At 44.4% G+C, this 24,907-nt stretch overlaps 1 protein-coding gene across 1 annotated transcript in view; it reads left to right on the forward strand.

The window, feature by feature from the left end:
* The first annotated feature begins 111 nt into the window (after positions 1 to 111).
* The window catches only part of Polr1a (RNA polymerase I subunit A), a 63,915-nt gene continuing 39,119 nt past the window's right edge, over positions 112 to 24,907 (forward strand). The window contains 12 exon segments of the mRNA NM_031772.2: positions 112 to 237; positions 3,823 to 4,027; positions 5,513 to 5,662; positions 9,737 to 9,844; positions 12,325 to 12,410; positions 12,537 to 12,640; positions 15,147 to 15,254; positions 16,643 to 16,748; positions 17,008 to 17,170; positions 19,624 to 19,794; positions 19,984 to 20,106; positions 22,119 to 22,349. Of these exon segments, the coding sequence (NP_113960.2) occupies positions 161 to 237; positions 3,823 to 4,027; positions 5,513 to 5,662; positions 9,737 to 9,844; positions 12,325 to 12,410; positions 12,537 to 12,640; positions 15,147 to 15,254; positions 16,643 to 16,748; positions 17,008 to 17,170; positions 19,624 to 19,794; positions 19,984 to 20,106; positions 22,119 to 22,349 (1,632 nt within the window). The 5' untranslated portion in view covers positions 112 to 160.

Below are 24,907 nucleotides of genomic sequence, written 5' to 3' on the forward strand. Positions count from 1 at the left end.
CAAAAGTGAACTCGTCCAAGCCATTACGGTGGGCCGCGTTTCCCGCGCGCAAGCGCAGTGGAAAACACATGGTGGCTCTGCGCTAGAAGCTTGAAGTGGAGTACTCCCTGGCTGACTGGAACTTCTCTCGTAGGGACGAACCTCAAAACTGACTCGGAAGATGCTGGCCTCCAAGCACACGCCATGGCGGCGGCTTCAGGGCATTTCCTTCGGGATGTATTCGGCCGAGGAGCTCAAGTAAGGGGTTGGTGGGATGTGTATAGAGCAGGGTTGTGGAATTTGGAGCCGGGAACTACGATTCCCAGAAGGCTTTGAGCGGAGCCATTCCGGGGAGCAGGGGTCTGGCTGACTCGCACCTGCGTGCTTGTAGTGGGAATGAATGCTCTGAAAGTGGGGTTTTCTGCCTTGCTGAATTTTCATACGTTCATCTTCCTCATTAATTAACTAGTTTTATGTCAATTATACTCTCATTACTTCACATGCTTATCAACTTCCTAATTAGTCTCTCCTGGTCCAAGTGATGATGAACTTTTAAATCTTGGATCAAAACCCCGGTTATGGGGTTGGGGATTTAGCTCAGTGGTAGAGCGCTTGCCTAGGAAGCGCAAGGCCCTGGGTTCGGTCCCCAGCTCCGAAAAAAAGAACCAAAAAAAAAAACAAAACAAAAAAAAAAAAAACCCGGTTATGAAGCCCTGGGGGCTCTTCTTTAATCCTCATTTTGATCACGATAGCATACACACTTCTCAGACTTGCATTAAAAACTCAACTTGCGGTGGTGGTGGTGTACGCCTTTAATCCCAGTGTTCCGGAGGCAGAGGCAGGAGGATCTCTGGTTTGAGACCAATCTAGTCTACAGAGTGAGTTCCAGAACTGCGTGGACAGAGAAAAACCTTGTCTCGAAAAGTCACATCACACTGTGGTAACATCACCACTACCCCCACCTCTAGAACACTTAACCCTGCAAATGCAAGCTCCATATATAATCAGTCAGCCTTCATTTCTCTGTCCCTGCCGCATGGCAACCATTTTTTTCTTTTTTCTTTTTTTTTTTTTTCTTTTTTCTTGTTTTTTTTTTTTTTTTTTCGGAGCTGGGGACCGAACCCAGGGCCTTGTGCTTGCTAGGCAAGCACTCTACCACTGAGCTAAATCCCCAACCCCCATTTTTTACTTTCTATTTCAGTTACTCTGACTGTTCCTATTCAAATAAACAGAATCAGTCAGTGCCTGTCTTGTTGTGACTGGCTTATGCACGTAGCATACTGTTCTCAAAATTATAGATAAGTAGATCAGAACTTATTTCCTATTTAGGGTTAAGTAAATAATAGTACATGGTATATATACATGCCATTTCATCAGCTCATCCACTGGTGGACATTTGGGCTATTTCCAGTTTTTGGCAATTGTGAATACTGCTTCTAGTAAGATGTGTGAACATACCCAGACTCAGAATTCCTGGTTCAAACATTAATGCCATTTTTAGCTTTTTGCAGAAGAGTTAATTCTGTTTTTCATAATTACCGCACCATCGTAAAGATTTCACTTTCTCCACATCCTTCTAGTGTGTGTGTGTGTGTGTGTGTGTGTGTGTGTGTGTGTGTGTGTGGTTTTGATTATATAGTAATGGGTTGGGGGTGTATCTCAGTGTAGTTTTGATTTGCATTGATTTGAGGATGACAGGTGGCTTTTCATGTTTTTCTTTTGAGCATTTGTGAATATTCTACATACTATGAATATTTAAAATCTTCACTACCTGTGGTTTTCAGGAACAGCAAGGAGGCCAAGGTGACTGGAGTAAAGTGAAGTCAGAGAGCAGGACCCCAGCACCCATGTCATTTTAAGGGCATGGCATTTAATCTGAAGAAGAAGGAAAGCTATCAGTCCCTAACTCCATAAAAGGGAGCATTAGTTACTCAGTGCCAGATCCAAAACTTTCAGCATGGGTCTCATCAAGGGAAACCTTGGTAGGTCAGCAGTGCTCAGCCTGTGAGTTTCGACCTCCTTGTGGGTCAGCTATCAAACATTTACATTGCAATTCATAAAAGAAGCAAAATTACAGTTATGAAATAGCAATGGAATAATTTTAAGTTGGGGGTCACCACAATATAAGCAACTGTATTATGTGGGTTCCAGCATTAGGAAGGCTGAGAACCACTGTGGTGGGTTATACAAAATACCCTTTTTCCAAGGGCAGACCTAGAAAGGTTGTAAGGGTGATGTTAGCTTGATTACATTTGCACTTCAGAATAAATTTGTCAGCCGTTGGAGGATGGACAGGACTGGATAGGTATGAGAATGGAAGAGAAAGAAAAGGACAGTCGGGGCATGTCTGAAGAACCGACCTGTGGCCATTGCAGGAGAGATAAAAGGGAGTAAAATTTGATATGTAGGTGACATAGCAGAGGCCTAATACAAACCAGGTGTTATGGTAGAAAGGCAATTCCTTTTAGTTTGTGAAAGAGGGGTGTATATGTTGACAGATTTGGGCTTTTTTTTTTTTTTTTTGTAAGTTGGTTGGTTTTTTGAGTCAAGGTTTCTCTGTAACCCTAGCTGTCCTGGAACTCACTCTGTAGACCAGGCTGTCCTGGAACTCCCAGTTATCTGCCCGCCTCTGCCTCCTTAATGCTGGGATGAAAGCCGTGTGCCACCACTGCTTGGCTCAGTGTTACGTTCTTAATACCAGTGAACTGCTCTCTAAAAGTGGTTAACATGTTAGATTTTATGTATATTTTATTGCAGTTTCAAAAATTAGAATTGAAAAACATGACAGCTGAGTAATTTGTTCAGTATTACTGAATCCATGCTGGGGGAAGAGACCGCATACACACCATTGAGTTAGATAAAGTGTCTGTTGACATTAGCTTAGCAGCAAAGGTCACGTTAATGAGAGCCACAGCAGCAGAGCTGCCACTTTGTAGCCTTGGTCCTTACAGTGGCATTGACCATGGGAGTCTCCCGGCTCTTTATGGACCGCCATCAGTTTACTTGACCACACAACTCACTGATTTGTTGTTCCCACTAGAGTGCAAAATCATGCGGAATCTTTGTCCTTACGCTTATTTTCTAACCTGGACCTGGTCCTGGAGGGGAACTGATACGGGATGAAAGGAGGTCTTGTACAAGCTGTGTCTCATGCTAAACAAGCCGATATACTCTTTGTAGTGGGGAAACAGCTAAGGTCAGCAGAAAGCTAAATTATACAATGTTGGCAAAGAGAATGCAGGATACCTCAGACATGGCTGCTTTAGGACTGGTAACCTTAGCCCAGAGGGAAGAGTTGGTTGGGTCCAAAGAAGCTGTAACCTTGACTCCTTTGAGGCACTGGCTCCTCCCCTAGATTGTCAAGTCCACTTCTGGATGCAAAACTAATGTTTTCTTTGTCCTTTCATTGGGGCCTCTGAGGAAGTCAGACAGTCTGGCTCCCCTCAATTTTCTAAGAAGAGATTTAAAAGGCAACATTGGCTTTGTAGAAGTGTATTTATGTGACTAAGGAGACTTTCCAACTGTTGCATTGTATGAGCATCCAAATACAGTTGGGTAGAGCACACATAGGCTGTATGATGTTTACTGTCACATGTGGCACAATACCATGCATCTCTTGGTGTACATGGCTGGTTATTTGACAGTTCCATCAAACAAAGTGATAAAACCTTGCATAAGGTATGTTCTGTTTATGATTTACTTCAGTTCTTGTTTGAAATTTCCTCCATTCAACAAGTTTAGTCAGGCTTTTAGTCAGGTCTGGTTTATAACATGCCTCTCTCACTTCTACATCAGAGACTTAATAACTTGAGCTTTCCCTGGGTCTTTCTTTAATCTCCTCAGGAAGTTAAGTGTTAAGTCCATTACAAATCCTCGCTATGTGGACAGCCTGGGAAACCCTTCGGCAGATGGCCTGTATGATTTGGCTTTGGGTCCTGCAGATTCCAAAGAAGTATGCTCTACCTGTGTGCAGGACTTCAACAACTGCTCCGGACACCTGGGCCACATTGACCTCCCGCTCACAGTGTACAACCCTCTCCTCTTCGATGTACGTGTTACCCTGGGCATGTGGGTCTTGGGACTTCTGGGGTTGTGGGCATCACCTCTTGTTCCTCTTTCTTTAGGAAAAAACCCAAAAAACTCTTTATGGACCTAGAATGGTACACACTGAGTGTCCATTGTCCAAATGCTTGAGACCAAAAGTGTTTAGAAATTCAGATTTTAGAATACTAATAGCCTATGTAATGCTGATATTGTAGGAATGGAACCCAAGTATAAACAGAGAATTCACTCATAGTTTATATGTACCTCATATACACAGCCTGAAGGAACATAGTGTACATGTACCTCATATACACAGCCTGAAGGAACATAGTGTATATGTACCACATATACACAGCCTGAAGGAACATAGTGTACATGTACCTCATATACAGAGCCTGAAGGAACATAGTGTACATGTACCTCATATACACAGCCTGAAGGAACATAGTGTACATGTACCTCATATACACAGCCTGAAGGAACATAGTGTATATATATACCTCATATACACAGTTTGAAGGAACAGAGTGTGTGTGTGTGTGTGTGTGTGTGTGTGTGTGTGTGTGTACATATATGTCTCATATACACAGCCTGAAGGGAGTTATATGTATTTCTAATGTGCCTACATTCTTACTTCAGTCCATAACCATGAAGTCGGGTGTTGGATTTGTTTGTATGTCAGGGCTCAAGAAGTCTGGCATTTTAGAGTCTCGAGGGCATTAGGAATGCTTACCTTGTAGCTTCAGCTTACCCCGCAGACTTACCCAGAGAATTTCAGTCTGATTCCAGTTGAAAAAGCTACAGCTTGATTCTGTTCATCTGAGAGGGAAAAGTTGAGTGAGCCCCTCATCCCCCCATCCAAGACTCAGGGTCTGATGCACTGATTTATCCCTTTTTGCTTCAAGGGTTCTGTGCCCTTCAGAAAGCTCAGTGGCAGTCACCTCCCTAGTAATAGAGGGAATTCTGGTGCTCCCAAGGCTTCTGGCTTTTCAGGTGACCCCACAGTGTGACTTTTTGGCAGGAGAAGCAAAGCTGCAGAAGGAAGACTAATAACGTCCAGATGAAGCTCCTGTCTAGACTGCACTGGTGTGTGTTCAGTTCAGTCCCCAGGAGTTCTTTTTTAATTTTCAGATTGTGGCGTATATTCAGACATAGCATATTAGCACATTAAAGAAAGCTGTTGTCTTAGTTTAAGTGTTATAACTATTTATTGATGTAAAACAAAAGGAATTCCTGTTCTCAAACCATGTATCTTGTTGTGAGTTTCAAATTTGAATGCTTTAAAATGAAACCATAAAAGAAAAATGTTTGTCTAGTTGTTAATGTCCACAGGCTATAGAGGCCTAGAAGCAGAAGTAGAATTCCTAAGGAAATTCTTTTTTTTTTTTTTTTAGGAAATTCTTAAGGAAAGAAAAATCTCTTGTGTGCACTGAAAATCACCACTGTGTCTCTTTCTGATGCACCATTTACTTTTGCCCCCACTCTTTAGAAACTCTACCTGCTGCTGCGAGGCTCCTGTTTAAATTGTCATATGCTGACTTGTCCTCGGGCTGCAATTCACCTATTGGTCTGCCAGCTGAAGGTCCTAGACGTTGGAGCCCTACAAGCAGTCTATGAGCTTGAGCGGATTCTCAGCAGGGTAGGTTGATAATGGAAACCAGCATGTCAAGAGATGCTTGTATGTTGTTCTCAATTGCCACCCCAGTAGTCTGCAGAATGTTTGGCCCTAGTGTCTTACAGTGATGCCAACAGCTAGATAGTTTCTGGTTCCATATGGAGCAGTGGGAGAAGAGGCAGACAGCAGTACACATCTAATCTTCCAGGCATATTATGCCTTGTCCAAGGGTTCATTAAAGAAATGGCTGATTGTAAGCCAGGATCAGGGAAATTACAGTAGTCTGTTGGTACTAAAGTCATCCAAAAGGACACAGCTCAAGTGAGGGATTCACAGTGGCCAAATCTGGGACAATCAGAACAAATTGTCATAGTAAATAATTATAATCCATTGAGTGCAGTTGGAGTTGTAGGCTTACATTTTCAGAAACCTGCTTTTAGTCAGGCTCTTAAATGCTTTAACCTCCCTTCCAGCCCACCACCCACCAGAGGTAGTGGAGAGGAAAGGTTAATAGGGCAAAGGAGGGTGTGTACCTGTTTAGAAATTGTTCTTTGAGCAAATCCAATCTGAATTGTCAGGATATCAGCACGTCAGTTCACAAAAGTAAGCAGCAGTCCACTCGCAAACTCAGTTCAAGATCAGCAACGCCAGTTCGATCCAAAAGAAACGGAGGCTCTGCCAATTGGCCCAAGCCTGCAGAAGGAGCAAGAAGCCACCAGAACACCATCAGGCATTTCTTTTTGTGAAGTCATGACAATGACTGCCACTGACCACTCAGACGGAGGACATCGTGGGAGAAGCAGGGCTCTGGTAATCAGGAAGGCACAGGTTCAGCGCAATGACAGACGGACACGACACACTCAGGGTGGTTTGAATCTGCTGCAATTTTACTGAAATCTGCTTTGTGGTTATATACAATGCTTGAACAGGAACTAATTTTTTGGCCCCTTGTCAGGGTACAGTCAAACAATAACCAAGAAAAAGTTTAAGAGTTTACATGAAGTTCAGAACAGAAAGCAAGACAGGAAATAAATTTTCCTGAGGATCAGACTGGTGCCAGACGGTGGTCATACACCTCATTTACCTCAATCTCTAAATATCATCTCTCGGATAACAACAGGACAGCCAGCTGTAAGGAATCTTTAGTATTTTACTCTCTCTTACCCAAAATTCATGTAATTGTCTTTTTAAAGATAGGATAGTTCCTTTTGGTAATAGGCAAGCACAGGGACGTGATCTGGCCAAGCGTTCTATAAAATTTAAAGAATAATATAATACTCTCTTTCCATCAATATTAACCCATCTATCACCTTCTTCATCACATGTCCCTGTGTAGGGCAATGGCTCTGCAGTGTTTCTACCTAAAGGAGGGGCCCACCACCTTCCTCTAATTAAATAATGTTTTTTTCCATGTAACTACTTGTTAGGAATTCCTAAATGTTTGGATTTTTTATAATTGACAGGACTTTCCCCTCTAATAACTAGCGCTTTAATTCTTTCACTATCTAGGAGGTCTGGATTTTCCACAGTTATTCTTCCTGTTATAAGTTATTGATCACATCTCTTAGAGTTTCATTCTATTTCTACTTAATTTTTGCTAGTGCTTTCAAAAGAGGCATGGTCCATAAAGACCAAATCAGGTCTCGATATTCCTGTTAGTAGAAAAAGAAACAAAAGAGCCAGTGTGTAGCTCCCGACCGTACCTATTCGAGTCAGCTAGGCAGAAAGTTGAGGAGGAAATGGGCAAGTATCTCCAGGAGACCAAGTTCCAAGGAGCTCTGGCCTGCTGACCACGATGGTTTCATGTCAGACAGGCTCCACTGGAGCTGGCGCAGCAAATGACCACCAAAGAATGACAAGGCGAACCAGCATCATCCACTGTCTGTCAGGCCATTCTTATACCTTTTCCAAATATCACGTGTTCCTTCAAGTGCCTGCTCTAGCAAAACATCCTCCCACGGCTCTGCTTCAGCAAACACATCCTCTCACAAGACGGTTTCCAGAAAAACATCACATGATACAACTGAGTTGCCAAAGAAACCAGAAATTTCCACTTCAAAGAATCTACAGCACCCATGAATTCACATGGGTATAAATGGAGAATGACTTGAATGTGATAATTTAATTGACAGGCTGCTATAACACTCAGTCTGCTGTGCACGTACATAATCTTTATTAACCACGAGGTTTAGAACAAAGATACTGATAGAAGAATCTGGCAATTGCCCCCTTACTCAAGTAGTCAAAGTGAGCACCACCCGACAGGAAAACTTTAAATCATGTGGTATGTTCTGAGCTATGGTAAAAATGATGCATTGCTTTGGGACTGTCCTACCACAGTTGTTGGCTAAATCTTGGTTGTGAGGAAACATTGGACATATCCAAAGTTGAATGTTTTTCAAACCCTCCTTTAACCTTCAAGAACGTAAAGGCTGTCAGTGACTGCTCCATTCTGAGACAAACACTGCCTGCTGCTCTAAGAAGCACCTGAGGACTATTCCCCTAATGAGTTGACATCTGTAAGCTACAGACAGTGGCTCTAAGTGACTCGCTTTTTCAGTAGAAGATAAAGAGAGCTTTGAAAGCTTGAATGGTGTCCGGATTTAGATGGTAGTAGCTTATTACTGTTAACTTACTGTTTGGATTATCATAGTAAGGTTTTATTAAGTGATATCCCTGTTAAAGCCCTGATCAGCCTAGAACTTGCTATGTAGACAAGGCTAGCCTTGAACTCAGAGAAATCCTCCCTCCTCTGCCTATTGAGTACTGAGATTGAAGGTCTGTGCCACCAAGCCCAGTGATATGTACTGCTTTGTAATGTGTTGCTAGATGTGGTTTTCAGTCTTTTTTTTTTTTTAAAGATTTATTTATTTAATTTATGTATACAAGTACACTGTAGCTGTCTTCAGACATACCAGATCCCATTATAGATGGTTGTGAGCCACGATGTGATTGCTGGGAATTGAACTCAGGATCTCTGAAAGAGCAGTCCGTGCTCTTAACCACTGAGCCATCTCTCCAGCCCCAGTTTTCAGTCTTATAAAATTAGTTAAGGAGCTTCTCTTATTTATTTATGTATTTATTTATTTTATTTTTACTTTATTTTATTTTATGTGTATGAGTATTTTGCCCGGATGTATATGTGTGCCTTGGAGGCCAGAGGAGAGCATTGGGTTTTCTGGAACTGCAGCTACAGAAGGTAGTTAACTACCCTGTGGATTCTGATTGTTGAACTCATGTCTTGGGTAAGAGCAGCTAGTGCTCCTAGTTCCTGAACCATCTTTTCAGCCTCAAGAAGTTCTCTATAAAATGCCCTAAAAAGAGTTAGTAGAAGATGAGAAATCCTGCAGGCATTGGGTAGGACAGTGCCTGCATTTCGTGTCTCGAAGTCGTTCTGTGCGACTCGTTCAGGGAGCTCAGGGCCATGCTTTAGGAAAGAAAGAAGGTTTGCCTTTGGCACTCAGCACCTGAGGTGGAGATTCAGTCTAACAGGTCTAGACAGATTTCTGCCATTAGCAAAAATTCTCATCCAAATTTAATCTTCTTTTCATATGCCCCCATCATTATTTTCCTTGTTCTTCTAAAATGTGCAAATAGACATGTAATCCTGTATCTATTTGGCAGCCTTTGATATTAGAAACCCCCTCCTGCCCCCTACTCATGGTACACTTCCTTTTGATTGCTAGCAAGCATGCTAGGTACTGCTGCCTTCCCTCAGAAAGGAGGCATCCTGCTTCACTCCGGTGGGGCCCTGGTCTGCCTGTACAATTGTACAAGTGTTCTTTCCTAAGGGGGTTACCCTTTGTTGGGGTTGGGAAGCGGTGATGTCCCGTGTGATAGCATCTTTGTTCTCATTCTAGATTGTTGATTTCTGTTCCTGCATCATTTGGGGGCTTCAAATGGATACTGAGTGGGCCATAGCTCACATATACTCTGAGCACTCAGCCCCACCACTGATGGCATCCGTAGTCCTGCAGTTTTAAAACACAGTAGCTATGGTTTTATTTCCGAGATTGATCTCTGCTCTTGAAAAACCAACCACGGTGTTCCTCAGACATTTACTTACTGCAGTAACACAATAGTTTTCCTCTTTTTCAGTTTCTGGAAGAAACTTCGGATCCTTCTGCCTTCGAAATTCAAGAAGAGTTAGAAGAGTACACAAGCAAAATTCTGCAGAATAACCTCCTGGGGTCCCAGGGTGCACATGTAAGTTACCAGCATCTACCTTTGTGTAATGATCTGCTTTTAGTATAGTGACCACAGTTCCTCTATGCTGTCATTTGCACGGGTTTCTGGCTTCCCAGGGTACACTTAGTTTTCAGGCCCAGCTCTCTCTTATGAGTTGCATGATTTTGCAAATTTTTGAATGTTCATTTCCTCTTTTTGGTTCTTTTTTTCGGAGCTGGGGACCGAGCCCAGGGCCTTGCGCTTCCTAGGTAAGCGCTCTACCACTGAGCTAAATCCCCAGCCCCTCATTTCCTCTTTTATGGCTACCAGCAGGGTTAGATGACACTAGAGTAAGTAAGCATCCAGCAAGCAACTGTGTGGGAACATTGTCTCTACCTCCACTCCATCCCCTGCCCTGTACGTTTTCTAAATCCCTGCTATCTTATCTCTCCCTTGAGGCATCTGTGAAAGAATTCATTTGCTCTGAATGAGTGGTGTAGGTAATCAATTGTAAGAAGAAACTTCAAGTTGAACTCATTTTATGACCAGGTATCATACCACTTAATTGGTCTAGAGCAGGACTGTGGAAGTTCAGAAAGCTTCTGGGTGGGACCTATTTGAGGCCAAGAGAATCACCATGTCGGGAACCCTGAGAACCATCTGGGGAAGCATCAGGGAGAGCCCAGCCACACCCTGAGGCTTGTCTTAAAAGCTAAATTAACCTGCACTTATTCCAAGCCCCCTAATGGATTCTTGATCTTTCTTAGTCATAGCTTTCTGAGAAAGTTTATGTTCTTGGTCTGATAGTATGATGAGGGTCATGTTAAATAGTCAAGATGTATCCAGAAGGATGACATTACAGTTAAAGGCAGTAGTGACATTGCCTTTGCTTTTCCTATCATTTCTTCCAAGAGTCGCCCTGTGAGAACTCAGAGCTGTTGCTGAGAGAAAGGACTCAGCAGTTACTGCTCTTGAGAAGACTGGAGTCTGACCCCCAGCACCCATGGTAGATGGCTCACAACCACCTGCTTCAGAGAGCCCTGATACCTCTGACCTCTGTGGTCACCAACACTCACATGCACATACCTACCTGCACACTGACAAACATACATTTGCATAATTTGAATTTAAAAAAAAAAGAGTCTCCTTTTCAGTAAATGTCTTTTTCTTAGTTGTGTTCTTGAAAAACCTCATCCTGGCACATCTGCGTAGGTTCGGGACAGTGAAGGAAGTCCTTGATGTTTGGGCAGTGAGTGTTAATCTGGCCTCAGTGAACAGCACCTGGATCCTGACAGAGGCTTTGGGGAGCTGGGAGAGCTTAGCCAGGCACTCTCCTCAACTCTGGCTGTGCTCTGCCTCCTGCTGCCTACTTTGCTCATGCTCGGCTGCCTTTAACTATATACTCATGTGTTATATGTGCCTTGGGTCGTTCCATCGCCAACTGTAGATTCTTGTCCAAATGATTACTGATGTTGAGACAGAACAATCTGTGTTCATCTGCTGTAGCTGACTTCTGCAGTGCCATACTAGGATACAGAGCAGATGAGAATTTTTAATTACAGTCAGTACATCTTTTAAAAATATGCCCAAAGGTGCAGTATGTCAGGGTCATATTCACAGTCCTCTGTGAAGTTGTCTCAGTTTAGGAGTCAGTCTGTCCTTTAGCAAGAGAGACCGTGGGCAGTGTCTGTGCTACTGTACATGAGAGTGACAGGATCTTCTGAACATTTTAGTAAATAAACCAAGAATGCAGAGATTGCCCGAGTGACAAACCACAGAGTACGAATGAGTACTGGTCCACACAGAGATATTAGTGTTTCCTGGTCAAAGGCTCTGCATCATTTCCAGCTGATTCATCAAAGTCCACACCACATGTGTGCTAGGGAATAGGATGCAGTTGGCAATTTCAAGACCAAAAAGCCCCTCTTGAGGAACCTCAGTTTCTTGTCCTTGATAATGTTTGATTACCTATAGAAAGACCGTGTCTGTTTAAGTGAGGGTGTATTTTAGTTTTTGTTGCTGTGAGGAAGGAGTTTATTTACTTCTCCAGTGGAGCTGTAATGGCAGGAGGCCCCAGCCTGAGAGACCAATCTCCCAGTCTCCGCTGCAAACATGAAGCAGAAATCACACTGAAAGTGGGGCAGGTCTGTGAACTCTTAAAGCTTGTCTCCACTGATACGCCTCCCCCAACCAGACCTCCTAAAGCTTTCATAACCTCTCCAAACAGTGCAACCAGCTTGGGACCAAGTAAGTGTCCAAATGGTTGAATTTTCGGGAACATTTCTCATTCAAACCACCACTGGGCAATTTAGGTAAATAAAAAGTGAAAAACCATTCAAAGCATACAGACTGGATCCTCTTCAGAGTGGCACTCTGCTGCAGGTACAGTAGTACACATTTATAATCCCATTATTTGAGAGGCTGAAGCGAGAAGATTGCAAATTTGAGGCTAGTCTGGGCTACAAAGTGAGACCTACCTAGAAATGAATCACTCTAATATTCTCTGACTTTTTAAACAGGTGAAAAATGTGTGCGAGAGCAGAAGCAAACTTGTCGCTCACTTCTGGAAGACACACATGGCTGCTAAGCGCTGTCCACACTGCAAGTGAGTGCTGGCCCTCAGCCGTCCCCTTCCTGTTCCTTGCTTGAGATGGCTTTGGTTAATCACTCAGCACCATTATTAAATGTCTCACTGGGGTTTGTTTCTCTCTACAAATCTCCCTGTGTGTAGGACGGGACGGTCAGTGGTTCGAAAGGAGCACAATAGTAAGCTAACAATAACATATCCAGCCATGGTGCACAAGAAGTCTGGCCAGAAGGATGCAGAACTCCCAGGTAAGCAGCTGGATCCCTTAGGAGTTCTAGCCACTTTCTTATGTGTGGCTTCAGATGTTTCCAGGCTTCTTAGATCTCTGGGAGAGCTTGAGGAAGACCCATCCCAGGCCTGTCACCAGGGAAGGGGCAGCAGGGGCTATGCTAGGAGACAGTGTCCTACAGGTGCCTTTGTTTTGGGTGTTTTGAGACCAGATCTTGCTATGCAGCTTAGGTTGACATCAAACTCTCAATCTTCCTGCCTTTAGTTTCCTTTAGTGCTAGGAGTATGTGGTTGTTTCTTTGAAAGAGTTTGTTTTGTTTTGTAACAGGATCTCTTGTAGTGTAAACTGGCCTTAACCTCCTGATCATTCTGAAATTGTGGGATTACAGGTATTCGACACAATACCCAACCATTGAAAGCTTGTTGAATAAGAACTTTTAGTTTTGCCTGGCAAGCGTTTTAAGTATTTTATTATGTAGCAAGTATGGATTTATTTTGAATATTTAAAAATTGAAAGAACTCAGGAGAACATGAGGACTTCCTGCCAGTTGCTCCTGACTATCTGTGTAGACAGAAGACATCTTGTCAGCTCTGCTCCGTTCATGGGGTGTAGAGAAAAAACTGGGATGAACAACTTTCCTTTTTTAACATGGTTTTAGTTGTTTAATTCTGAAGTGAGAATTAATAAGGTAGTTTGAGAAGTACTGAAACTAGTCTGTATCTGGCTGTATGTGTTTACTAGGCGCTCTGATTCATTTTTTAATCATATAATCTATATGCCAAGTCAGAAAACACAGAACCTGCGATGTGCTCTTGGCTCTGTTGTATGCTGTGAGAGGCTCAGGGAGGCTGCTTCTCAGACCTGTTGGCAGCTCACACAAGTGGCAATTGCAGAGCCCACCCAGAGCTGAGGCACATCCATGAAGGTGCAGCAGATAACATCATCAGTGAACCTTGTCTAGGGCTTTTGGATATGGAGGAGGCAGGAAAATGCATTCATATGCACTCATCTCTGCCCAACCCACCCTGAGAAGAATGTTCAGTCTTTTGCTTTGAGACTCTGGCAAACATTGGTGTAAATAACAAATCTGTGCTGGTTTTTAATAGACCTTTTATTGTAGAGCAAATTCAGACTTAACGGGGGGGGGGGGTGTCCCATAAAGTCTTTTTTAAGTTGGTTAATTTGTATCCTTTTCGATATCTCTGAGCAGGCATCCACCAGCACTAGCATGTGGGTATTAACTTACAAACCTCATTCGAAGCTTGTGGGTTATTTTGGTCATGGCCTTTCTGTATTCTAGGACCCAGAGTGGGATCGGCACCCTGTTAGAAAGATTGCAAGTGAAAGACTGATAGTGAACAGCTAATAGCACAAGAGTGGGTTTTCCTTCACATTCCTACAAATGGCCATAGAAACATTTTCTCTTAGCACCACTGACAGTTGCTACCATGGCCCTCTAGGTTGTCCTAGAAAATGCTAAGACCCTGAAAACAGAGATGTTCAGAATTTTTGATAATAGCTCCAGTTTGGGGCAGATGTCCAATGATGAAGTAGCACTAGTAAGAATGCTCAGTGGATTAAAGTGCTTAGGACCCAAATCTATGTTCTAGTCCCAGGACTCAAAGAGAACCAACTCCCAAAAGTAGTGAGTGAGAAGACAGCTTCCGTATGTGTGACTTCTGTATGTGCACACATATGGCACATGCGTTCTCACACTCACACAATTTAAAAAAGTCTCCCTACGTTTATTTTTACTTTTGCTTCCCTGACCCTCTCTGGTGAGTCCTGTGTCCATAAAGATGATGTTACTTGTTTTCTTCCAGTACTGGGGATTAAACCCAAGGCCTTGGTCATGCCAGGTGGATATTCTACCAGTAATCAGTATCCCAGCCCAAGCCCAAAGCCAGATTTCTGCCTTGCACTTATTTCAGTTGTCCCAATAGTGTCAGATTCCTGCCAAGTGTCTAGAAGGAAGTAGCCCCAAAGGGCTCTCTATAGTCAGGAAGTCAAGGCTAGCCTGGGCTACTTAAGATTGTCTCAGTAACAAGCAGAAAGGCGGTCAGAGGAAAGCTGTATAGCAGCTGTTCGTTCGTGTGCTCCCCTAGAACACCAAATGAGCAGGATTTTGATGATAACAAATCCATGGAAGATTTTGGGGGTTTTTGAGGTAATATCTCACTGTTAGCCCACGTTTTCCTAAAACTCATGATCCTTCTGCCTCATCCGCCTGAGTCCTTGGGGTAATAGACCTGTGCTACCATGCCTGGCAAAAATCTGTGTCGTGCAAAGTATTTACATGAGCCAAAGCACTGGGAAAGAATATTTAAAAGTGAAAATAGTTATGTTAATGTGAGCTGGTGGGATGCCCTCTCGTGCTCTTCTCTGGTTTTATATAATAGTGTGTTGCATTCAGTACTCCAGAAATCAGTGTGGGTAGAAATCTGGGTTGAAGAGATGCTGCTCTGTACATTGATGTTTATGGTCGTTTCAAGAATGGGGACAAAAAAGGGTTTATCTCATTACAGAAGGAGCACCAGCAGCTCCAGGAATTGATGAGGCTCAGATGGGGAAACGAGGATACTTGACCCCAAGCAGCGCCCAAGAACATCTTTTCGCCATTTGGAAGAATGAAGGTGCTAGAGAAATAGCCTGTCTGACTGTGGATTTGATTTCCTGGTTCATTTCTTTAGACCATCCTCTTACTACCTTAACAGAAGTTCTAATTACTGTAGCTCTTACCTGCAATCTATGTATTGGTCTGGGGCAAGCTTCAGGCACATTGACTTAGAGCCATAAAGGAGCAGGGTAGGTCACACCCACCACGAAGAACTTGATGCAGCTGAGCCCAGCCACTGCTGCACTGGAGCATTTCTGGAAGGCTTATTGACACGCATCTATTTCAAATGTCCACTGAAAAGATGCTTTAGCTGGGTAGCTGGCACACACCTGTAGTCTCAGCCCTTGGGAAGCAGAGGCAGGTGGAGCTCTGTGAGTTCAAGGCATGCTCTTTATAGTGAGTTCCAGGACAGCCAACGCTACTTAGTGAGACCATCTTGAACCCAAAAAAAGACCTTGTAAACGTTCTGTGGGGATTCCTTTTGTGAATCAAAGAATGAACTTTTTATATGGGCACACTGTATCTGTCTTTAGACACACCAGAAGAGGGCATCAGATCCCATTACAGATGGTTGTGAGCCACCATGTGGTTGCTGGGATTTGAACTCAGGACCTCTGGAAGAGCAGTCAGTTCTCTTAACCTCTGAGCCATCACTCCAGCCCCAAGAATGAGCTTTCATATATTTCAGTTCCCTGTAAAAAGGGAACTCTTTATCCCCTTTTTGAATATATGACGTGGTCTATGCAGAGTATTCAGTCCTCAGCCATCTAAGACGGTGTTCTGGGCATCGACTCTGATCTCTGCACAGGAAGTGCTCATAGACAACCTTGGTATCATCACCAGGGGTACAAGAGTGAAAAAGTACCAAGTTAGTGAAGCGCTTTCTGTGGCAGGCTTTATTCACGCTTGGTCCATTTTCTCCAGGCAGTTTTAGGTCACGTACATCTTTGATCCAGAAGAGCCCTCTTGGCATACCCATTAGAAAGGATGTTTCATTTCATTATCTTTTGTTTTTAAAAGACAAAATTTTATTTGACTTGTTTTTTTTTTTTTATTTTGATTAATTTTGTCCAGAGTCCAAAATAGCAAGCATTTAATTTTGCATGTAAGATTCCGAGCCATGGGGGTGGGGATGTGGGTGGGGGGGAGGCTAAAATTTCCTGTTCCTTCATAGCTCATTTCCTTACTTAAGCACTGTTGTCCATCAGAGTCTATATGTTATCTTACTTGCATACAAGCCATCACATACTCAGGATAATTTTGGTTCATTTTTATAAAAAGTTTTTTCTTATTCGGCATAGGATCCCATATCCTGTTTGTTTTGTTTTGTTTTTTTCTTAGTAACATCTTTGTGTTTCTATACATAGGCTTTAATGTCTTGTTGGTTACTTTATTTCAACACAGGATTCTTCCTGAATTATCTTTTTTCGGGATTGGATGATATTGGCCCAGAGTCCAGTTTCAACCCCAGTATGTTCTTTCTAGATTTCATCGTGGTACCGCCATCCAGGTAACTCCTTTTAACTTACTTTGCATGAAAAGGGTGGGCTGAAGAATTGAGCAGGGACACACTGGAGAGCCTGGAAGGGTTGGGCCACTGAGAAACCAAACAGCTACCAAACCAAGCTTGCAGGTAGTGGCCCGAGCACTCCTGTTACTTGGTTGTCCTAGACATGGATGGTTGTTGTGAACAGACTGAGCTGTGTTATTTTCAGTAAATAGGTTAAGAGGCTAAAGAACATTCATGAAGCCTGTATGTCACCCTGTAGGTATCGTCCCATCAATCGCCTGGGTGACCAGATGTTCACTAATGGCCAGACAGTGAATTTGCAAGCGGTCATGAAGGATGCAGTTTTGATCCGGAAACTTCTGGCAGTGATGGCCCAAGAACAGAAACTGCCCTGTGAGATGACAGAAATCACCATAGACAAGGTCAGAGCTGCCTTGGTGCTGACATAATTTCTCGGTCAAGGACAGGTGTGGTAAGAGCAAGAACACTTGGTTCTAACCCTGTGCGGACACAGATGTTGTGACTGCTGTAAGATGCTGCCTACAGTGGGCAGCACCCGTGGTCGGCAGTGTGACTTGTTGGGACAAGCACAGGCCTGATTATAGATAAATCTAGATAGTGGTTTGGGTTCAGTATCCAATGATCATGCCAGTGGTTTTAGTCTCTTTGACTTCTTGGCCTCATCTCCACTATACAGTACATGTAGTTTATGGTGAGGTTTCACACCGAGGCTGTTCTGTACCACCAACTGCTAATGAAGGGCCAAAGAGTCATCTTCCCTCAGACTCTAAGAATGTGTTTGTAGGCTCAGTAAGGTCTTTAGCAGTACAGCCAGGAAGACGATGTAGAATGGGATTTTCTAGAATAAAACCATCCCCACTGATAATTCCTTAGCCCTTTCTGTGTCTTATATCAACTCTGTAGTGAACATTGAGCCAAGTTGGGTACTCAGAACACTTGTCAAAGTCACTGCATCCCTGGACTGTGGTCAGGATGTAAATAGAGATGGCTTTCTCTAGCCTTGGACTGGCCTTTCAGACTCCATGCCAGTTGCTCAGACGGTCCTGCTATAAGCCAGGGCTGTCAAACGTGACACCACCATCTCCTGGCAGCTTTGGCTGACTTCTCGGTCCTTTGCCTGGTTCTGCTGAACTTTACTGATGAGTCAGTGTGGACATGCTTTTAACAGCGCCTCAGCATGAGACAGTTGCCATCTGCAGGCCATGGTCTAGTATGGAAGGCTGAAATCATAGCATAATCGAGCCCAGTGACTAGGAATGAGGATTTTATCTTGGTGACCCTTAGGGGCAGAGACAAGCTTTTGTCAATAGTAACTCCGTCTCTAGGAAAAACAAAACAAAACAGTACTGTCTTGATCCCTCTGCAGTCTCCCTTTAAGTAATCAGAAATATTCTTGTTTTTCCTATTCGTGGTCATCATTATATTCCCATGGCAGTGGTCTCCCGGGAGCTGTCCCTAGGGACTAGGGACATACCAGAAGCCAGGGGACTGGGTCTTGTTCACTTCAGTAGCAGTCATGTGGCTGTAAGCAGTGAGTTTGACTAGACAGGCCTCTGCCATCATGCAGGTGGTAAGAAGATCTAATGTTGTCTGCAGGGCTACATGTACCTTCCTAGATGATTCCCTTATTCCTTATGGGGACTAACCCAAATTATCACTGTGACACTCTCATTGTCACCTGTCCTCAGCTTGCACACAGTGTTTTCTCTTTGAACTACTCGGTGAAATTCTATCTCCTAGGCCGTATGTAGCCAGATGGGGCCAGTAGGTGGTGCTGGAAGGACCTCTGTATTTCTCTTCCCTGGATAGATAAGAGGAAGAGGCAGGATTAGAATAGAAATAATTTTACATGATTAGGTAAATGTTTAAGCTTGAGGATCAGCCAGTAATTTAACCCACTTGGGACTCACATTATAACTGAAGACATACAATATTATATGGCAAACTATTTTTTTTTAATAAATTATTCTACCTGCCTTAAAATAATAGTAACACTATTACTGTTATTATTGGTTTATTATTATTTGGAGACAGGGTCTCATGTAGCCCATGCTGGCCTTTAAGTTACCATATAACCAGGGCTGCCCTTAAACTTCTGACCCCCTGCTGCCACCTTCCAAGTGCTGGGATTGCTGTGTGCACCGTCATAGCCAGTTTCTGTGCTGCTGGAGGTGGAGCCAGGGCTTCCTGCAAGCTAGGTAAACACTCCACCGCACGTTTATGACTTCACTGACTGACGTTTTCCTAAACCGTAATGTCTGATAGACCCCTCTGAAGTGGATGCCCACAGGAAGGGCTGCTAAGACTCTCTTGGTTTTGGTAGACTAGACATTAAGAAGCTTAAGATAGGAACCTACTTACGTTATGTTTTAAATCTTAGTTTAGTTTTAATTTTGGAGACAGGATCTTGCTCTCCTGCCTCTACTTCTCAAGTGGCTGGTAATTCCAGGTGTACACTGCAGTGCTGCTGTGCTGATGAATTTCGAGTTCATTTTACTACTAAAGAGACAAGCAGATCCATACATAGTGGGCTGATGTGTACCTGCTGAGACACACTAACAAGTTCAGTTTATCATCCGTCAGCTTCCAGGGCTTTTTTTTTCTTATAAAGATTTAATTATTTATATGAGTACAGTGTACTGTCTCCAGACACACCAGAAGAGGGCATCGGATCCCATTACAGATGAGCAACCATGTGGCTGCTGGGAATTAAACTCAGGACCTCTGAAAGAGCAGCCATTGCTCTTAACCAAACCACCGAGCCATCTCGCCAGCACCTTCCCCCCCCTCCCTTTTTTTGAGTAAACAAGTTTTTCTTCAGTCATTCTTATTTTCTTGGATTTTATCCTCTCAGGAAAATGACTCCTCGGGTGCTATCGACCGGTCCTTTCTGAGTTTGCTTCCAGGACAGTCTCTCACAGATAAACTTTACAATATTTGGATTCGCCTCCAGAGCCACGTCAATATTGTGTTTGACAGTGACATGGACAAACTGATGCTGGAAAAGTACCCTGGCATAAGACAGGTGAGCGTGAGTTGGATTCCCATCCCGTTAGCGAGGGTCAGTAATGAACAGCTGACAACCGGTCTGTATCCCCAGCTCCCATCTGCATGTTTAGAAATAAACACACATTATACACACTGGTTCAGCAGCAAGAAAACAATAATCATAATTGAGTTATTTATTATTCTGGCACTTTTTTGCTGTCTGCAGATCCTCGAGAAGAAGGAAGGCCTGTTCCGGAAGCACATGATGGGAAAGCGAGTGGACTACGCAGCCCGCTCGGTCATCTGCCCAGATATGTACATCAACACCAATGAGATCGGGATTCCCATGGTGTGTGTTTGGGGAGAGGCCTCATCTCTTACTGGTGCTGGGAGATAGGTGTGCCTTAGAGGCCTGGGGACAGAGTGGATGGTAGATCAAGATGGCTCCAGTGGGGATAGTTTGTACTGCCTCACATGTGGAAGGAAGAAGAGCCCATAGGGAAGGAACTCGAGGTACATAATGGTATTGCCATCCTAGAAGACTTTTGCTGCAAAGCACCAGGGAATTCCCAGCAAGTCATTCCACACCGCGTTTCTTGCCAGTCTTAACTAGTCTTTAAACCTTTCTTGTCCAAGTGAGTCCATGAGGGGAGAAGAGGAGGGCAAGGGGATTTCAGTCCCACTTGGGTGTCTGGCAGGGAAAGGGGGAGCCCTCAGAAGGGCAGCAAGGGTACTGTGTGTCTCCGGTTCCCGGAGTGAGCGGCTCACCTGGTTGGTCACCCATTAGTGCTCTTTGGCGAGCCAGCTTCCTTTTCTCACTTCCCCACCAGTTAAAGTCTTGGTGCTCATTAGCAGCTCTCTCTAGCCGACTTCCTCCTTAATGGCCTCGAGGTAAATAATGCGAAGATGGTTTAATTCCCTCTGTGCAGAGTTTCATTTCCTTACACACTGCCCTGCTTCTCTTGGGAGAGCTGGTAATAAGCAGAGCTAAAGTGTTCAGAGTCTTGGGCACAGTTGGCTCCCTGGGAAGAGTCTGCTGTGTCAAGAACAGGCAGAGAAGGCTGTACCCTGTGTTCACTGCCTCCCAGGAACCAGAGGTCTTTGTATTCAGAAGCTGAACTATATACCAAAGGAAGCCAGTCATAATTTCTTAGGTTTGAATCTCTGGGAGGAAAGGCCCAGTAGGCAGAATGTAGAAGCCATCCTGACTCTGACCTCAGTGCCTGGAGTGCACCCAGCTTGGAGGAGACCTTTAGGAAGGTCTTGCCATGTACCTCCATAGCATTCTGATCTTAAGATCTGGGTTTATTTGCTTGTATCCTGACGAGAGACTCTAATGCTGTCCACCCTACTAACCCCCACCTTACCCCAAATTCTCAGAGCCATGTAGGCCTAGGGTTATTATAGGGTAACTAGGAAAAACAGAGTGGGTAAAGCTACTGTCCTCCCCTCCCCCACAGTGCCCCAGAGGTGTTATGGGAACAAGAAGGTGAGATAAAATGAAACTGAGCTAAGCCTGGCAGGGAGCCACACACCAGGGCTCTGCCTCCTAAAGCTGGGGGCCAAGTGATGGGCACACAGTCAACAAGTCCATTAGTCACCATAAAGGAGGCAACAACATGACAGGGCTCTACACTGCTCCACATAGAGACCTGGAACTTTAACATCCTGGGTTCTGGGGTCTTTGTGTGTGTGTGTGTGTGTGTTGAAGTATCAAGTAAGTAAGTAAACATCAGCGATTCAGAACCTTACTTCACTGTAGAGAACTCACTTGTTTTAGAGCAAGTTTCAGGCCTAGTGTTGACAGAAGAACACTTCATGTTCTCAGGGATCAGAATTGCAAATCCATTTCCCCTCAGGTGCCACTCTGATGCCATGCCTGGACTCAGTGGAGGTACCTGGGCGGTGATTGGTACCTGCTGGGGTGGGGAGGGGTGTGTTGGCTTTCAAACAAGTGCCCCATACTACTCCATAGGCAGTACTACTTTATTGGCAGACAGCAAATGGTGAAGTTTCAGGTATGCATTTAAGAAAACTAATCAGTGGGGTTGGGGATTTAGCTCAGTGGTAGAGCGCTTGCCTAGGAAGCACAAGGCCCTGGGTTCGGTCCCCAGCTCCGAAAAAAAGAACCAAAAAAGAAAGAAAGAAAAGAAAACTAATCAGTAAATTGCCCAGTCTGTTCCCTTAAGAGAGCAAGGGAAGCAAAAGGAAACATATTGGTCTGCCTGCAGAAAGGCCTTGGCTAAGCAAGACAGCGTCCCACGGTTTAAGAAGAAACCAGGCAGCTCATTTTGTTAGCTTTTGTATTCCTGGAACCTTTGCTGTCCATTCTGAATTTTAACATGCAATCCTTGTTTATAGGTATTTGCCACAAAACTGACTTACCCCCAGCCAGTTACCCCCTGGAACGTGCAGGAACTGAGACAGGCAGTCATCAATGGACCCAATGTGCACCCAGGAGCCTCCATGGTCATCAACGAGGATGGCAGTCGCACAGCCCTGAGCGCAGTGGATGCTACACAGCGGGAAGCTGTGGCCAAACAGCTCCTGACACCGTCCACAGGGACCCCTAAGCCTCAGGGAGCAAAAGTTGTAAGTGAAATGAGGATTTGTTCGTGATTTCCTAGTTCCCGTCTGGTTCCTACATGCTGAGCAGGGCTAATCAAAGTGGAACTCGGATCAGTAGCATCTTCACTGAAACTAAGGAGAGAGATAATTTGGCCAGGGTCCTCACCCCTTAGGTGAATTAGTGTAGCATCTCTGGGATTGGCTAACTGTAATATTCGACAAAGTTCCCAGCCGCCTACAAGGAACTTTGGAGACACCCTTGGCTTGGCCTGGTGACCATTGGTTCCCATTGATTTTTCAGGGCTAACAATAGGCCAGTGTCTTGCCTTTCTTATTTTTGAAGCTCTCCTCAGCTAGAGCAGAGTTAAATTCTGCTCTATGCTGATTTGGTTGATGACAGGGACACCATTCAGAGCACCAATTTTATTCTTTGTTAGGTTAGTACATTGTCAGATTTTTTTGCTAGGAGCTATGTGAGGGATTCAAGAAGCAGCAAGGTATGTCTTGCGTAACTTTGATGGGGCCAGGCAAATGTAAAGTAATCTTTGTGTTCACTCAAATCAACGAGTTGCCGTGAGGAGAAAAGTGTCAAGAGGAATGTGCAGTGAGGAGTCAGTGGTACTGAGTCCTGCTCAGTGGTGATGAGGAGTCAATGGTACTGAGTCCTGCTCAGTGGTGATGAGGAGTCAGTGGTACTGAGTCCTGCTCAGTGGTGATGAGGAGTCAGTGGTACTGAGTCCTGCTCAGTGGTGATGAGGAGTCAGTGGTACTGAGTCCTGCTCAGTGGTGATGAGGAGTCAGTGGTACTGAGTCCTGCTCAGTGGTGATGAGGAGTCAGTGGTACTGAGTCCTGCTCAGTAGTGATGAGGAGTCAGTGGTACTGAGTCCTGCTCAGTGGTGATGAGGAGTCAGTGGTACTGAGTCCTGCTCAGTGGTGATGAGGAGTCAGTGGTACTGAGTCCTGCTCAGTGGTGATGAGGAGTCAGTGGTACTGCGTCCTGCTCAGTGGTGATGAGTATCGAGGGCTTCTGTGTGCTCAGGCTTTGCAAGGACATGACCCTGGCAGGGATTGCCAATGAGTGAATGTGATCTGTGAGTCCAGAAGTGAGTCCTCAAGGGCTGCAGGGGAATTATGGATAAGTACAGTCATGTTGCAGAGAGAGCACCAGGGACATTTTCATCATAGAGATAGGTAAGAAGAGATAAATATGATGTCATAGGAGAGAAGAGGGGTATCAAGGAAAGAGGTACAATGTTTAGCCCTTCTAAATTTGAGTTGACAGCAGACAAAATAAGAGCCCATCTCCTGTGAAGTGTGAGGCTTAGATGGAGGGGTCATAGAACTAAGAAAAAGCTATCCGAATACTAATCTCATAAAGACTATAATGAGAGAAGCTGAGGTCCTCGGAGTACAAAACGTGGGAGCAGTTGGGAAGTTAGGGAGTGATGGGGCTGGCTGATAGGTTTTGTGTCCACACTTAGGGTTGGGGATTTAGCTCAGTGGCAGAGCGCTTGGCCCTGGGTTCGGTCCCCAGCTCCGGGGGAAAAAAAAAGAAAGGTACTTGTGTCCACACTTGTTTCTTGTGTGTAGGTATGGTGTTTTTTATAGTCATGAGGAGGAAGCAGATTTCAGAGCCTTTAACTGGGGAAATGGACAGTAAGTAGCTACGGCATTTGAAAAGTAAATCAGAAATGATCTGACGTTATTGGGGGATAAAGATAAAGCAGAGGCTTATTGGTCTGCTTTCTTCATGTGGCCTGATTACTTCCGTGGTCTCAGGTGGGGATGGGCAAAGGGTGGGACAGGAGTTCCACTGAGGGGGAGCGCCTTGCTGCAGTATGCAGGGCAGTTCTCATGAAGCCAGTGAGAGATTCCCTGAGTAGCGGTGAGGGTGTGCGAGCGTTAGTTCTTTATCTTCCAACTTTGGCTCAAATCCTTAGCCAGCTCATCAGGCTACCTGTTGTTTCATTTTCTCCACTGGCCCGCCTCTCACCCATCATCTATGTAGCTGGCCCCATCTCCTTTCCGGGTTTGCATATGCTGTTTCTCTGCCCTCCTTGAGACTCTAGCTGAATCCTGCCGGTCCTTCAGTCTCAGCCCAGCCCTCTTTTCCCTAGGGTCAGAGTCACTATTTCAGCCTTAATTGGTCTTACAGGCTCTTGTGACGACTCAGCTCTTACTGTATAGTGTGAAAGCAAGTGCAGACAAATGGTCGTGCATCCAAAAATATTTACAAAACTTGGTAGCCAGGCTGCAGATTTTACCACTCCTGAAAATCATGTTAGGAACCCGGTGTGTTTCCCCAGCACACATAGTGCAGCCTCCCTCATCCCTATCCCTGCTTCTTGCTCTCACTGCATCATATCATCCCTGTGTGTGCACCCATCTCCCTGAGTTCCCCATCACTGTGCAAAGACAGGAAACACAACTGACCGTCCCATCAGGTCCTGGAACTCAGGATGGCAGCTTTGATGTCAGAATGTCAATACTGTATGTACATATAGGATACTTCAATTTCGGCATGCATGCACTTCTAATTTCTTACTTTTTAATAGAAGATCTGGGAGAGGTGAATGGGGAA

This window comes from Rattus norvegicus, chromosome 4 (assembly GCF_021556685.1).
Source record: "Rattus norvegicus strain SHRSP/BbbUtx chromosome 4, alternate assembly SHRSP_T2T, whole genome shotgun sequence".
NCBI classification, from domain to species: Eukaryota; Metazoa; Chordata; class Mammalia; order Rodentia; family Muridae; genus Rattus; species Rattus norvegicus.